This window comes from Tachysurus vachellii, chromosome 10 (assembly GCF_030014155.1).
Source record: "Tachysurus vachellii isolate PV-2020 chromosome 10, HZAU_Pvac_v1, whole genome shotgun sequence".
Classification (NCBI taxonomy): Eukaryota; Metazoa; Chordata; class Actinopteri; order Siluriformes; family Bagridae; genus Tachysurus; species Tachysurus vachellii.
This window is the reverse complement of record NC_083469.1, coordinates 7389571-7403318: the sequence shown is the minus strand read 5'-3', so window position 1 is coordinate 7403318 and position 13748 is coordinate 7389571. Positions and strand designations below refer to the sequence as shown.

Here is a 13748-nt window from a genome sequence, read left to right as displayed (position 1 = left end):
CAAATAAGATGCAAACTTTCCAGGATTACAATGTCATTTAAAATCCTTGTTAGAAGATGAATCCCACAAGATATTACCACAACAAAAAATATCCAGAAATAAGATGTGTTGTCTCAAACTGAACACAAGAGTTAATCTGCTAATCAGAACATGTGTTTAATTAAGTCAAGGCAGGTTTAATGACCAACTTAGGTTTGAAATGCCATGTGGTAATGTACTAAGCATTTGGCTAAAGCCTCAGACGATGTTTTTAGTCAAGCCCACACCTCTTTTCACAGCTGCCCTCCATTTTCCCCGACCCCCACCTGCAGGATTCGGTCTGCGTGCCCCCCTGAAGTGTTTCCAGACTGCAGCTGAGCAGCCATCAGGCTCCAGCCGTTTCAAATCGCTTCTCTCAGTAAGCATGGCTGCAATCACAGCTAATCAAGCTATCAGCATGAAGGCACGTAGATTACTGTCAAAGTTGCAGGAAGACCGTTTGTGAATCTTGAAAAAAAAAAAACTGAATCGTAGTGAACCAGTTTCCTCATAGAACCTTATGAAATTCAATGAAGAGGTCAGCCAGAAGCACTTTTATTTACAGAGAGCAAAGAAAGTCATAGGAATGGAAGTCGGGATATATGTTACTGTATATAGGGGATAAATGTAAGGGCTAAAGTTCTTCCCAATGTAAGTAATAAATTAGAACAGAAAAGATTCCCTTGGGGGGGTCGTTAAGTGTTTCTCAATTTTTAGCTCATTTAAGGAGAATTACACTTTTTTTTTTTTTTAGCATTTATCATTTATTGGTTGATTGGTTGATTTAATATGTTTGTTTAACAATATATCCAACCACCACCAACAACCACCACCATCACAACTAACAACAACAAAAATAATTTCCTACAAAACTACAGAGACAGAGAGAGAGAGAGAGAGAGAGAGAGAGAGAGAGAGAGAGAGAGAGAGAGAGAGAGAGAGAGAGAAAAGAGGTTAAGAATGTATGTTAATTGAAAAAAAAAACATTTTTTTAAATCTGGTCCTGACATCAAACATTTAAGGCTGATGTAGTTGAGCGCATTAATGATTTGTGATAGTGGAGTATATATGACGGTAAAGATGCTAGTGATGTAGGAGATAGGTGGGAGGAGAAATATTCAATGACATATTAATGAGAGTCATTTTAACTCCAGTGTAGAATTAGACGAGACAGCAAATATATACATAGAGGATACAGTTAAGATTACAGATAAAGCAGTAAAAGAGCTGGACAGAAAAAAATCTAGATCCATTCACCCAGGTTAAGAAGGTTTTTATATTATTATTATTATTATTATTATTATTATTATTATTATTATTATTAGTAGTAGTAGTAGTAGTAGTAGTAGTAGTAGTAGTAGTATAATCATTATTATTATCTGGTCCTAACATGAAACTGAAAAAGAAATGTGGACTAGTCACACATTTAAGGCTCAAGAAGTTGAGAGCATTAAATGCTTTGTGATGCTGGTTTGTATGTCAAGGTAAAGATGCTGGTGGTGTAGAATGGGGGCTCGAGGGTGTTAGACAGGCAAAAGGAGATGAGTGGGTGGAGAGATAAAAAAAAACAAGCTTACAAGCAGCTGCACTACATCTGTCTTACACTAACACATGTGGCATTTGTGAAGTTCAAAGAAGTTTTATAATGATGCAGCTGCTTAAGGATGTGTGTGTGTGTGTGTGTGTGTGTGTGTGTGTGTGTGTGTGTGTGTAGAAATAAAGGTGTGAATATAGTGAAGAGAAGAGAAGAGATTTGTATAATAAATTAGCCCACCGGAAAAGATTCGGAGCTTGAAGATTTAAAGAGTTGATATAATACAGATATAAAGAGCTTTTATACAGTTTTTAGTGGAAAAGTAAATATTTTAGCAGAATAGAAGTCCTTTCCTTTTTCTAGCCTTCTCTCAAGTGTATAAAACAAAGACGTTACATAAGCAGCTTTCTCCAGTGCACCCACTGATCCTGATATTTCAAAGGCCATTAGAGCTTATTAAAGGCAGTCAGTTGTAGGATCACATAGTTAATAGTTACAATGAGGGTCTGAGTGGGTCAGGATGTGTGTGTGTGTGTGTGTGTGTGTGTGTGGGGGAAGTGTTTTCAGTCCGTGGGGTATTCACTGTGAACCATTTGTGCCTGATCGCCTTCTTGGTTCTCTGGAGCAACACCTGCTCTCCATGCCCAGAGGTCACCTGTCAGAAGGTCAATGCCTAGGTTCAAGAGTCATGTCACAGGAACTCAGAAATAATTGAGAATAAAGATGGCCTAATCAGGGCAGGTGTTTGTCTTTCTTCTACTGCATGTCCTTCTTCTTCTTTTTTTTATTTGACGTATGGTACACATGTGTCTTTACAGGGAGAGATGAACAGTATACATGTTATACACACTTATATCATTCAGAAAAGTCACGAAACAGCTCAAGACGGTAAAACAAGGCATGTTTACAGTGTGAGATCTTATGCTTCTTAAAATTTCATCTTGCACCATCTGTTTTCTTTTACACTTTGGATTAGCTCTGATTAGGTTTCAATTTCAGAAATGCCAGTGAGAAAAGCCTGGAAAAGGTTCTTTCCTTGCATTTCTTATCGCTTATTTCAGGGCTAAAACTGCGGTTTGGGTTTAAGCCAGACTCTCTTGTACTTTTTTTTTTTTTTTTTTAACAAGACATCAGTTCAGTCTTAGTCTGAATGTGCTTTTATTGCAGATACACAACAGCCTTTAAAGACATTTTCATAAACAGTCCATTTACAGTTTTAATGTTACCAGTAAATGTTATTAAAATCATGGTCTTATTGATATCATATGAAGGTAATAAATACCATCTATATGTGTGTGTGTGTGTGTGTGTGTGTGTGTGTGTGTGTGTGTGTTTACATAACTAATGGGAAATTTTTATTAAAAACGAAAGTACAAAACCGTTTTTTTCCACCTAATTCATTAAGGTTCTTAGAGAAAATCCTCTAAATATGTTAGGTATAAAAGGGAGCCCCCTGGTGGCAGTCAAATGGAAGTAACGCCGTTTAAAAGAGAAAAAAAATGGATTCCTTCCATAAAGAAAATATTGCTGAAATTGTTTGAAATGTAAACCATAGACATTCAAAATAAATGATGTCCTAATGTTGTTGTAGGTGAGGTCTTGGCACTCTGAGAGAGATTGCATGTGATTAATCATTTGCGGGGGATGCAGGAGGGATTACCTGGAACTCTAAGGGCACGTTCAGGGCACTTCAGTTTTATAGTATTTCACTCAGCTTTTACGGCTGTGGGTTTTCTGCCCACTTGTGATGTGGTCTCTGCGTAGGAATGCCTCCTCACCCAGATTCATTACCCATGCACATTTCATCTCCCCTTTTATACAGGCCTTGCATGAGAACCTTTTGTTCTGTGAGTAAGTGCAATTGAAAATCCTCATATATAGTTAAAAAAAAAAGAATTGGCCCAGTGTAGGCACTCCCGAAACTTTTGCTTACTATTGCAGTCTCAAGGACAAGATGATGGTCTGACTCAGTACACATTGTGGTCATGTCTTTAATCTGTCACTGAAAACATCTTTTTTTCCCATTTAACAATAACCTTAGACACAGACTTTTTGTTTCTGGATTACATTAGGTTGTTTATACGTGTGTATCTGTAGAGTTTATATCATGTCACTGACCATCCCTTGGTTTAGAACTATATATAGGTAAGTCTAACATTATTTAGACCTTTAGACCTTTAAACTCACAGTATAGCAGAGAACTGATGTCACCTTACAGTATATATCTATTATTCAATTCAATTCAATTTATTTGTATAGCGCTTTTAACAACTGACATTGTCTCAAAGCAGAATTACAGAAGTAAAGAAAGAGAATTAAAAATTGTAAAGTTTAACATTAAAACAATTTTTTAGCTCTAAGATCTGTTACTATAGAGCAAGCCTCTCTAGTGGAAAGTGGAAAGAAAAACTCCCTGAGATGATATGAGGAAGAAACCTTGAGATTAACCAGACTCAGAAGAAAACCTCATCATCATTTGGGTGACACTGGACAGTAAATAATATAAATGTAAATAATGTCATTGCTACCACAGTTTACAGTCAAGTGGAATTGTGCAACCAAGAGCTCCTGAGGAACTAATAGGTCATTTCAGAGTTCATTACAGACTTAACACTAATTTCTTCCTGCCTAAGTCTTCAAATGTTCACTGGAAGTGGTGGCTCATTGGTTAAGGTGGTAGAAGGGAGTAAGGATGGTAGGTTGAGGAACTAGAAACTAAAATACAAACTCACAAACTAAAAGGTTGTGTGTTTGTATCCTAGGCCAACTAGGCTGCCACTCCTAAGCAAGGCCCTCAATCATTGTATAAATGATATAAATGTATGTTGCTCTTGATAAGGGTGTCTGCTAAATGCCATAAATGTTAACTAATGGTGGCTTAGTGGTTAGCACGTCCGCCTCACACCTCCAGGGTTGGGGGATCAATTCCTGCCTCTGCCTTGTGTGTGTGGAGTTTGCATGTTCTCTCCGTGCCTCGGGGGTTTCCTCCGGGTACTCCGGTTTCCTCTCCGGTCCAAAGACATGCATGGTAGGTTGATTGGCATCTCTGGAAAATTGTCCATAGTGTGTGATTGCGTGAGTGAATGAGAGTGTGTGTGTGTGCCCTGCGATGGGTTGGCACTCCGTCCAGGGTGTATCCTGCCTTGATGCCCGATGACGACTGAGATGACCCGTGACCCGAGTAGTTCGGATAAGCAGTAGAGAATGAATGAACGTTTTAGTCATTTAACACTTTGACAGTTTTTGTTTATTTTTGACTCGTTGTATAAATAATTGTGGGAAAACAACACAACAAGCAGGATGTTTGATAGACCAAGATATTATATAATATCAGGGAATAAGTAAGGAATAAAACCTCCAGGAACAAAACTCTTTTGGATGTTTTTATTGGCAAATAATCCCCTTCAGAATGGATTATTTGCCAATAACAACATCCAGAAGAGTTTTGTCACAGCTATTTGCCAAGAGTTCTTTTATTAAAGCATGATCATACTATTTATTCATATATACTATGTTTATTGTTTTGGAACATCTGCAAATACAGTTCCAGAATTATGAATAATTTGATTGATTATCTTGATGCACTGCCACTTATCAATGATCAGGATATATTAGGCAGCAAGTGAACAGTCAGTTCTCGATTGATTGAAGTTGATGTGCTGGAAGCAAGACTAATAAGCAAGTGGATGTACAGTATCTGAGAGACTTAAACTGCCAGCCACTAGACAACTGGGTCAGACCATCTTCAGAATGACAGGTCTGGTATGTTGAACCTGGTATGTAATGATTAGAACCTACCAAAAGTGGTCCAAGGAAGAACAACTGGTAAACCAATGACAGGGTAATTGGAGCCCAGGGCTAGATGATGTGTGTGGGTATTGAAGGCATCTCATTGCAGCTTGCTGTGTATGACTGGTCAGAGTGCCCATGCTGACCCCTATCCACTGCTCAAAGCATCGTCAATGGGCACATGGTCATTATTTACATTTGGCAGATGCCCTTATCCAGAGCAATGTACAAGAGTGCTTAAGTCTCTATTATTGGATGCATTGACTCTGGTTCACTAGGTTACATACTTAAGATACAATGAGCCTAAATCACTGTTCAAAGTTTTTATTTATTTTTTATTTTTATTTTTTTTAAATACACACATACAACACACTGGTAAGAAAGTGCTAGTTGAAGTGTTTCATGAATAAGTTGTTTCAACCATAGTTTGAAAATAGCCATTGTTTCAGCTGTCTGGAACCCTAGGGGATGTTCATTCCACCACCAATTTGATGCGTGTAGCTACCAGAAGCCAGTAGAGGGATCACGGTGGTATGCGAGAACTTAGGCAGGTTGAAAACAAGTGGTGCAGCTGCATTTTGGATCATTTGCAGAGGACAAATTGCGTTCATAGGTAAACCTGCCAGCAGTGCCTTGCAGTAATCCAGTTCTGCGATGACAAGAGTCTGAACAAGTACCTGAGCAGCCCGTGTGTACAAAAATGGCCAAATCCTTCTAATGTTGTAGAGAAAGAACAAACATGAGCGTGTCACATTAGCAACATGAGAGGAAAAGGACAGTTGATTGTCCATGGTTACCCCAAGGTTGTGAGCTGTGACTGAAGGGGAGATCAGATCATTATGCATGGATATTGCAAGATCATCCCAAATCCCAATCTCCTGAGGGTGAACAAGAGAATCTTGTGGTTGACCATATCAAACGCTGCTGAAATATTGAGGAGAATGAAGACGGATGACAGCTTGACTGATCTAGCAGCATGTAGAGACATCTAAAAAAGGGCTGTCTCTGGCGAATGAGCTGCTTTAAAGCCAGACTTGTTGGGATCTTGGAGGTCGTTTTGTGAGAGATAGACAGACAGTTGATTATATACAATGAGTTCAAGAATTTTTGAAAGAAACAAGAGAACTGATACCGGTCTGTAGTTACTGATATCTGATGGACCCAGAGCAGGTTTCTTAGGATGGGAATAACCCTTGCTCTCTTGAAGGTAGCTGGTACCTGACCAGATGCTATGAATCCATTGACGATAGTGGTAACGAAGGGCAGAAGGTCTTGCGAGATGATCTTGAGCCTAGTGGAAGGAAGTGGATCCAATGGGCAGGTGGTATCAGTTGTAAAATCTCTTGTGCTGCACCAGTTGAGAAATGTGACACAAAGGAGTAGGGGAATCCAGACTGTGAGATGTACGTGTAGTTGGGGCAGAAGTGAAGGTCCTGAAGATTTCCTCAATCTTTTCATGGTAGTAAGAAGCAAAGTCTTCTGCAGTCAGGGAGGATGAGGCAGGTGGAGCCAGGGGGTTGAGTAGGAAAGAGATGATGTTGTGGAGCTTTCGAGGGTCTTGTAGAAGGAAGTCTTGGCAGAAGTCACATCTGAGGAGAACCTGGCCAGGAGTGTACGGTAAGAGTCAAGATCTGCATCAACTGGTGATTTCTTCCACTTTCTCTCTTTGATTGTTGTGCAACACATCTAAAAGCCAAAGAGCAGAACAAGAAGTTTTCTTGGGTTTAGTGGACAGAGGGCAGAGAAAATCCATGGTTGAGTAAAGAAAGGAGAGGAAAGTGTCTGTGGCTGAGTTCATGGGTAGTGAGGAAAATGACTCAGGATCAAGAAAAGAAGAAAGATTGCCAGAAGGTACAGAAGAAGAGGAGACAGATTGGAGGTTGTGGCGGGTAAGAGAGAGGGGGTGAGAGTTAGTTTTGGGTAGGATAGGGAGAGTGATGGTGAAGGATACCAGGTGATGATTGGAGATGTGTCGAGGGGTAGCAGTCATCACAAATGAAGCAATAGAAGAAGCTGACCTGGTCTCATGAACCACATGGCTATATGTGTGTGTTGCGTAACTGGGGAAAAGATGGCACTATGGAAAAAAGGCAAACTGGGTGGCATTGTAATGCTCTGGACAATGTTCTGCTGGGAAACTTGTGACCTGACATTCAAGTAGACGTTTTTGACATGTATCTCCTACCTAAACATAGTTGCAGACTAAGTACACCATTCAAGTCAGTCATATTCTCTAATACAGTGACCTCTTACAACAGGATAATGCTCCCTGGTATGCTACAAAGATTGTTTTAGGAAGGTTTGACGAATATGACAAAGAGTTCAAGGTGTTGACTTTGACTTCATGATGCCTCCATGATGCCTCCCCAATTCTCGATTGGATCGAGCGTCTAGCAGATCTGCTGGACAAAGAAGTCTGATCCAAGCCAGAAACCACAGCACACCTTGAAAGGTCTTGTGAAGTCCATGCCTCAATGGCTCGGAGCAATCCTACATATACACACTTTCAACCAGTCTACAAAATCATTAACTACAAAAGTTGCAATAGAATTAAATTTTAGAACAAACTACACTGTTGAGTTATTGTATGAGAAATTCTTATTTAATCTAGCCCTTTTAGTAAGTGTTCAGAGCTTTATAATCACATTTTAAAAAAATAACAGAATTAGGCCAGGATGATGATAGAGTGAGAGAGCAAGAATTTTGTGTAGACCTGGGATGCCTTTCACAGCCATTCTTTCAGTCCCAACTCAAAATTCATCACTCTGGTGTGACTTCGTCAGTGATCACATGGGAACTTGGGTATGAACAAGTGTCTAAAAGCTTACCGGAGAGATATCATTGAGATGGTACTGAGGCAAGTGGGCACATAGGGGTGGGTTTGTAAAACAAACGACCTGGAACCATCGGTGTGTGTGAACAAGTGTTAATCTCCGGAAGAAGTCTATACACACATGCATGAGGTGCCAAGAAAGAGTTGATGTTGGATCTTAAGCAGATGTAATCATTCCTCAACCCTATAAACAGGTAAGGGACTCACTATATTGGTGTCTTGCTGTCATGAATGTAGATGTGATTGGATGGTCTGTCATAAATATTCTAATTAATGCCTAGCAACATATCATCACAGCATTCATATGATATAATTCAGTTTGTAATTCAATTACATAATGCCTGTCAAAGTCCTGTACTAGTGAATTTCCACAAGGTATAAACATAGTTCCTATGTTTGTTTACTGACTATGTCCTCGTTACTACTGATACAGTACATGGTGGACACTCTAGAGCAAAGGAGCATCCAGGAGCAGGTTTAATGCGGCTCAACAAATTAACTTGGGATCCATGTTCTAAAATAAAATGATCAGGTTGGCTGCAATTGAATTATAACCTTTTTTAATATTTGATTTTGAAAAAAGTTATCATCCTAGAGGCATAAACTCTGACCAAAGCTCCTGACAAATTGTGTTTATTTTTCAAAGCTACACATTTTTATTTCTCTAATGTTTCAAAGGTTTGAGTAAGAAATCACGTTGCAACCTATATTGACTTTCTCTAATTTAATATCATGCCAATATCTTACAGTATAAATTACATGTATTATAATCAGTTATTATAATACATATCATTTATACTGTATTATAATCAGTGATTCTAATGAATATTACTATACAGTGTATGTTGAATATGTTTGTGCATTTATATTGTATCTTTCAGATAAATGCTGAAAACTTTTAAGAGATTTTTTTTTATTCAATTTCTTTTTTTTTTTTGCTCTGGGCCACATTGTAATAAACATAATGTGGCCCATTATGGAAAATGTGTTTGACGCCCTGCTCTAAAGATGTCATATGGAATATGTTTTCAGCTATGAAACTTTAAGAACTAAGTGGAAATATAAGCTCTAAGTAATTACATAATTTAACCCCCTTTTCCTAAAGACGTGACATTGACATTCATCTGACAAGCTGATGGCCTTCGGAGAGGTTAGTGTTTGCCTTATGAACATTAGTCAATGTGTGTTTACACAAGGCTTACAGAATTGTTTAACCATGACACTTATGTTTGGTTTTGTGGCCAGAGTCAGCTGACTGCCACCCTGCTAACTTCTGTGGTGGCGGCAGTGTTTGGCTCACTGCAGATCGGATACCACACTGGCAATGTCAACTCCCCAGCCAGAGTGAGTACATGACTCTGGAAGCATGGCACAAACATGCACATCTCAAAGAGTAAATTTTAGTAAAGTCGTGAGATCTTTCTATTCAGTGAGCAATGGTCTTGGAAAGCTTTATGTTTACAGACAGGTAGCTACTATGTCTGGACTGTGTTGATTTATCGGCTCGGTATGTGGATACTCAGCAGCGTTCTCCAGGTGAAATTTCATTCCAATGCTACCAGGATGACCTTCCAGGTCTTAGTCATGTCTTTCAAGTAGATGAAATGCAGTCTTAAAGTATGTTCACAAATTCTGTGAATGTGGCATGCAAACTGTAGCTGACATCACAATCTCAATACACTTTAAAAGGAGAAGTTATGACAACCTTCTTATTGGTGTACACAATAGAACACTTGTTAGTAATGACCATTGTTTTAGAAATATTTAAGGACCATTTAAGGGTCCTCATCACATCAGCATGTGGTTTAAAGAAACTTTAAGAGATTTTAGGGAATATAAAATACTCCTGTAAGCTGCTGCTCACAAAAAAATGAAATTAAATCAAATAATTAAATGCTAGGCAACCAACAATAAAAACACCTTTAACCAACAATGCACTAAATTCAAGTACATTTTAATTGTATTCTGCCTTTAACAATAAATATACTCAAAGCAGCTTTACAGAAGTCCCTAGCTCCCTTATGAGCAAGCTGAGACATAATTAAAAAGAAACCAGTCTCAGAAGTGCTTGTTATACTTTATTTACTCAGACCATTGAAGACTTCTTCAATATGACATGGAAATCAAGACACAATCAGTCCATGCCAGACCACAGTTTGACATTTCTGTGGGCTCTGTCAGTCAGCATCAAGGACTTTGGAGCCCTGTTGGGGTCATTGGGTGTTAAAGGCCTGGCTGATTCCTTTGGGCGGTGAGAAATGGCTTTAGTCATTTTTGCTTGTTTTGCTATAAAAAAATCCTTGTTGAATACTTATGGGTACTAATTTTACTTTTACACCTTTTTCCTATAGGAGAAATGCCATTCTCATAGCAAACACTTTCTCTATAGCGGGTGCCTGTCTGATGTTTTTAAGCAAAGCAGCAAAATCTTTTGAACTTCTTATAGTGGGCCGTTTCATTTTTGGCCTGTTCTGTGGTCTGATGATGAGCCTGAACCCACTGTATATCCAGGGTGTGTCCCCAATTAACCTCCGCGGTGCCTTCTCAACTCTCAACCAGGTTTCTTTTGCCTCTGGCATTTTCCTGGGCATGGTGAGAGACCACACACATTCTCTTCATCTTTTGTTCATCCTTTAAAAGCTCTCTAATTATGATCTGGTTCTCATCAGTGGAAGACTAAACTAGACTAATTCAGTTGTTTGTGGTGGATGTTACAGGTGGTGGGCTTAGAAACAGTCCTGGGCACACGAAAATACTGGGCGTTAATGCTGTCTCTGTCCCTTATTCCAGCTGTCCTTCAGTATATAATCTTACCTTTTTGCCCCGAGAGCCCACGTTATTTCTTCATCAACTGTGGCAAAGAGCAAGAAGCAGAATCTGGTGGGTGTGAAAGACGTTTACAGCTTCATACTCAGAATGTATTAGCAGTTATCACTTGCTATATCCTGTCTGCAATTTCATTTTTATTTTATCTTCAGCTTTAAGAAGGTTAAGGGGAAACTCTGACATGGTGACAAAGGAAATGGATGAGATGAGAGAGGAAGCATCTCACAGTGAAGTGAGAATAACTATCCGGGATTTCTTCCTCAAAAGCTGCTATAGACAGCCCATAATACTTGTTCTAATCATAAACCTGGGCAGCCAGTTATCTGGATTTAATGCGGTTAGTGTTCATATAGCAAAACCAAGCAACATTATTCAAGCTTATCATCTTCTCTGACTTTGTGCTGTTTTAGGTAATGACATGCCTGTGGAGTGGAGTGCAAAAAACCTTGAATCTTGATAGAAAGTATTAGTGTGTTTAGTTTCACAGATGATTTTTCATTATCACTAATGAGAATAGTGTGTATATAAAAAAAATTAACAAGATTTACTTTGTCATTGTCATAGTCTTTTCAGATCAATTGTTGTCATGCCATTCCATGTTTTTGTGACATTTTTCCATTCAGAAAATATGGAAGAAGCAGACCTTGCTAACCATCTGTAATTACTTTTTTATGATAATTAATTAATCATAATAATGAAATAATTAAAATATCATATATTTTTAAAAACAGATTGAGTGCAGCCCTGTTTTTGTCAAAAAAGGACCTAAAAGTCCAGAAATGTGGTTTCATAAGAAAAGATTTTCCATCCCAGTTAGAACCCCACAACACCACAGCCACTCTTCATGTCTCCTACATCACTAATTTCTTCTGTTTATGCTGGACACTGTCGCTGTTCCTACCACTAGCCATCATTCAATGCAACTCACGCATCATTAGGAGCCTTATTTTAGGTAAAATCTTTTAAGTCCTTCTAGTTCCCTGGATAAAACACCACATTGTCTGTTATTTCATTTTCAGATCATAAATTATTCAACAAAAATATTTACCAAGGCCAAATTTGAAGAAGCAAAATATCTGACACTTGGAGTGGGAGCAATCAACGTGGCATTCACCATCGTGTCTGTGAGTGTTAGAACATTCCGGCATATTCAGAGCTGTGTGTGATTTGGGGGCACAAATTGTGATGCTCGTAAATGCAACCACTTTTTTTTTGATGACATTCTGTCTATTCTATATTAACATCACCATTCCAAAACTGTTGAATTTTTTTTTATATATATATATATATACTTTGCCTTTATTCATGATTTGGCATTTGCTTTTATTTGTTTTTTTCTTCAAAGCTGCTCCTGGTGGAGAAGGCAGGGCGCAGAAAGCTGCTTCTTACTGGCTTCCTATTGGTAGCTTTTTGTAATTTACTTATGACCATCACTGACTCCTTGCTGGTGAGGTCAATGCACATGTATGACAACAAAAATAACTAAATCAGTTCTTTTTGGTGAATGTATTTTTGGTGAATATCACTCTGTTTATATCTCCTCAGGATATAGTCCCAGACATTCGTGGTTTTCAGGTGCTTGTGGTGTTTCTCCTGATTTCAGCGTATGAGCTTGGTCCAGGGCCCATTTCTTGGTTCATTGGCGCTGAGCTCTTTGACCAGCCAGCCCGACCAATCGCCTTGGCGTTCACCAGCATGCTCAACTGGGGGGGAAAATTCCTGATAGCCCTCCTTTTCCCACCATTATTGGTATGTCGTTCTATCCTTTACAACTAAAGAAGTTCAGTTAAGATCAGTTACTTAGAATATAAATAGAAGAAAAGACCAGGGAGTAACTTCTCATGTTAGTAGAAGTTCAACATATTGGGCAAAGAGAAACAAAACTTTTTTCCATCATGATCTGTGTAAAGCATTTCAGAGGCTGGTGGAGATAAATGTAGTTGATATTTGACATTTGAGAATGCAGTAATTGATGGCAGAACATGATGCATACTTTTACTTGCAACTCCTCAAGATGTGCAACTATTTATTAATAACAAAGCTACTAGAATCCTAAGCCTTAAATGATTTATATTTGTCACCCTTCATTGCTGGATTTTTTTCATTGTCTCTGGTAAGAGATGCAATCAGCTGTATATCATATGATACTGTATAAGCCAGAATGAATGATTTCTCCATTCCTGTTGTTAGATACTACAACAGTGATGAATGAAACATACAGGAACTATGAATTAAATATGTAAGGAAAATCTACACTCTTCAAACTTTGGAATGAATGTAATGGGTTGTCCACAATCATTATCCAGTCGTCTATCCACTGGTTTTACCTCCTAAAGCCTCAAACACATCTTCTTCATCAAACATCTGCCTTTATATATAGAGTGCTCTCTTTATACTCTATAAAGTATGAGCATGGGTGCAGGACTGGTTAAATTGGTTTAATAATCTGTTGCATTTCACCAGTGATCAGCAGTCTTGATTAACAAAATATTAAAGGCTAATTAATGGCTGATCAGAAGGTCATGAGTTCAGTGGTCACTGTTAATATTATCCATTCTACATTTCTAGCACCTGTGTGGACCTTACGTCTACCTCCTCTTCATGTCCACGGCTCTGATAGCATTTACTTACACAATGCTTCGCCTCCCAGAAACAAAGGGCCGAACTTCAGATGACATTGCTGCAGAGTTTCACGGGGCAGCGAGCATTCCACTGTATAACAAAACAAGCTTCAATACTTTCACATGA

General features: G+C 38.6%; 1 protein-coding gene across 1 annotated transcript; it reads left to right on the top strand.

Annotated features, from left to right (window-relative positions):
* The first annotated feature begins 9309 nt into the window (after window positions 1-9309).
* LOC132852234 (solute carrier family 2, facilitated glucose transporter member 1) lies at window positions 9310-13748 on the top strand. The gene is made up of 10 exons (XM_060879314.1): window positions 9310-9324; window positions 9420-9518; window positions 10265-10425; window positions 10526-10766; window positions 10892-11054; window positions 11153-11337; window positions 12020-12124; window positions 12346-12447; window positions 12546-12749; window positions 13569-13748. The coding sequence occupies exons 1-10, from the start codon at window positions 9310-9312 to the stop codon at window positions 13746-13748; spliced, it is 1455 nt and encodes a 484-aa protein (XP_060735297.1).

What these genes read in the sequence shown, in the direction of transcription:
- LOC132852234 (XM_060879314.1), top strand. An exon ending in CCATCACTGACTCCTTGCTG is followed by an intron (nt 12,448 to 12,545) that starts GTGAGGTCAATG and finishes ATATCTCCTCAG; the next exon opens with GATATAGTCCCAGACATTCG. An exon ending in TCCTTTTCCCACCATTATTG is followed by an intron (nt 12,750 to 13,568) that starts GTATGTCGTTCT and finishes CTACATTTCTAG; the next exon opens with CACCTGTGTGGACCTTACGT.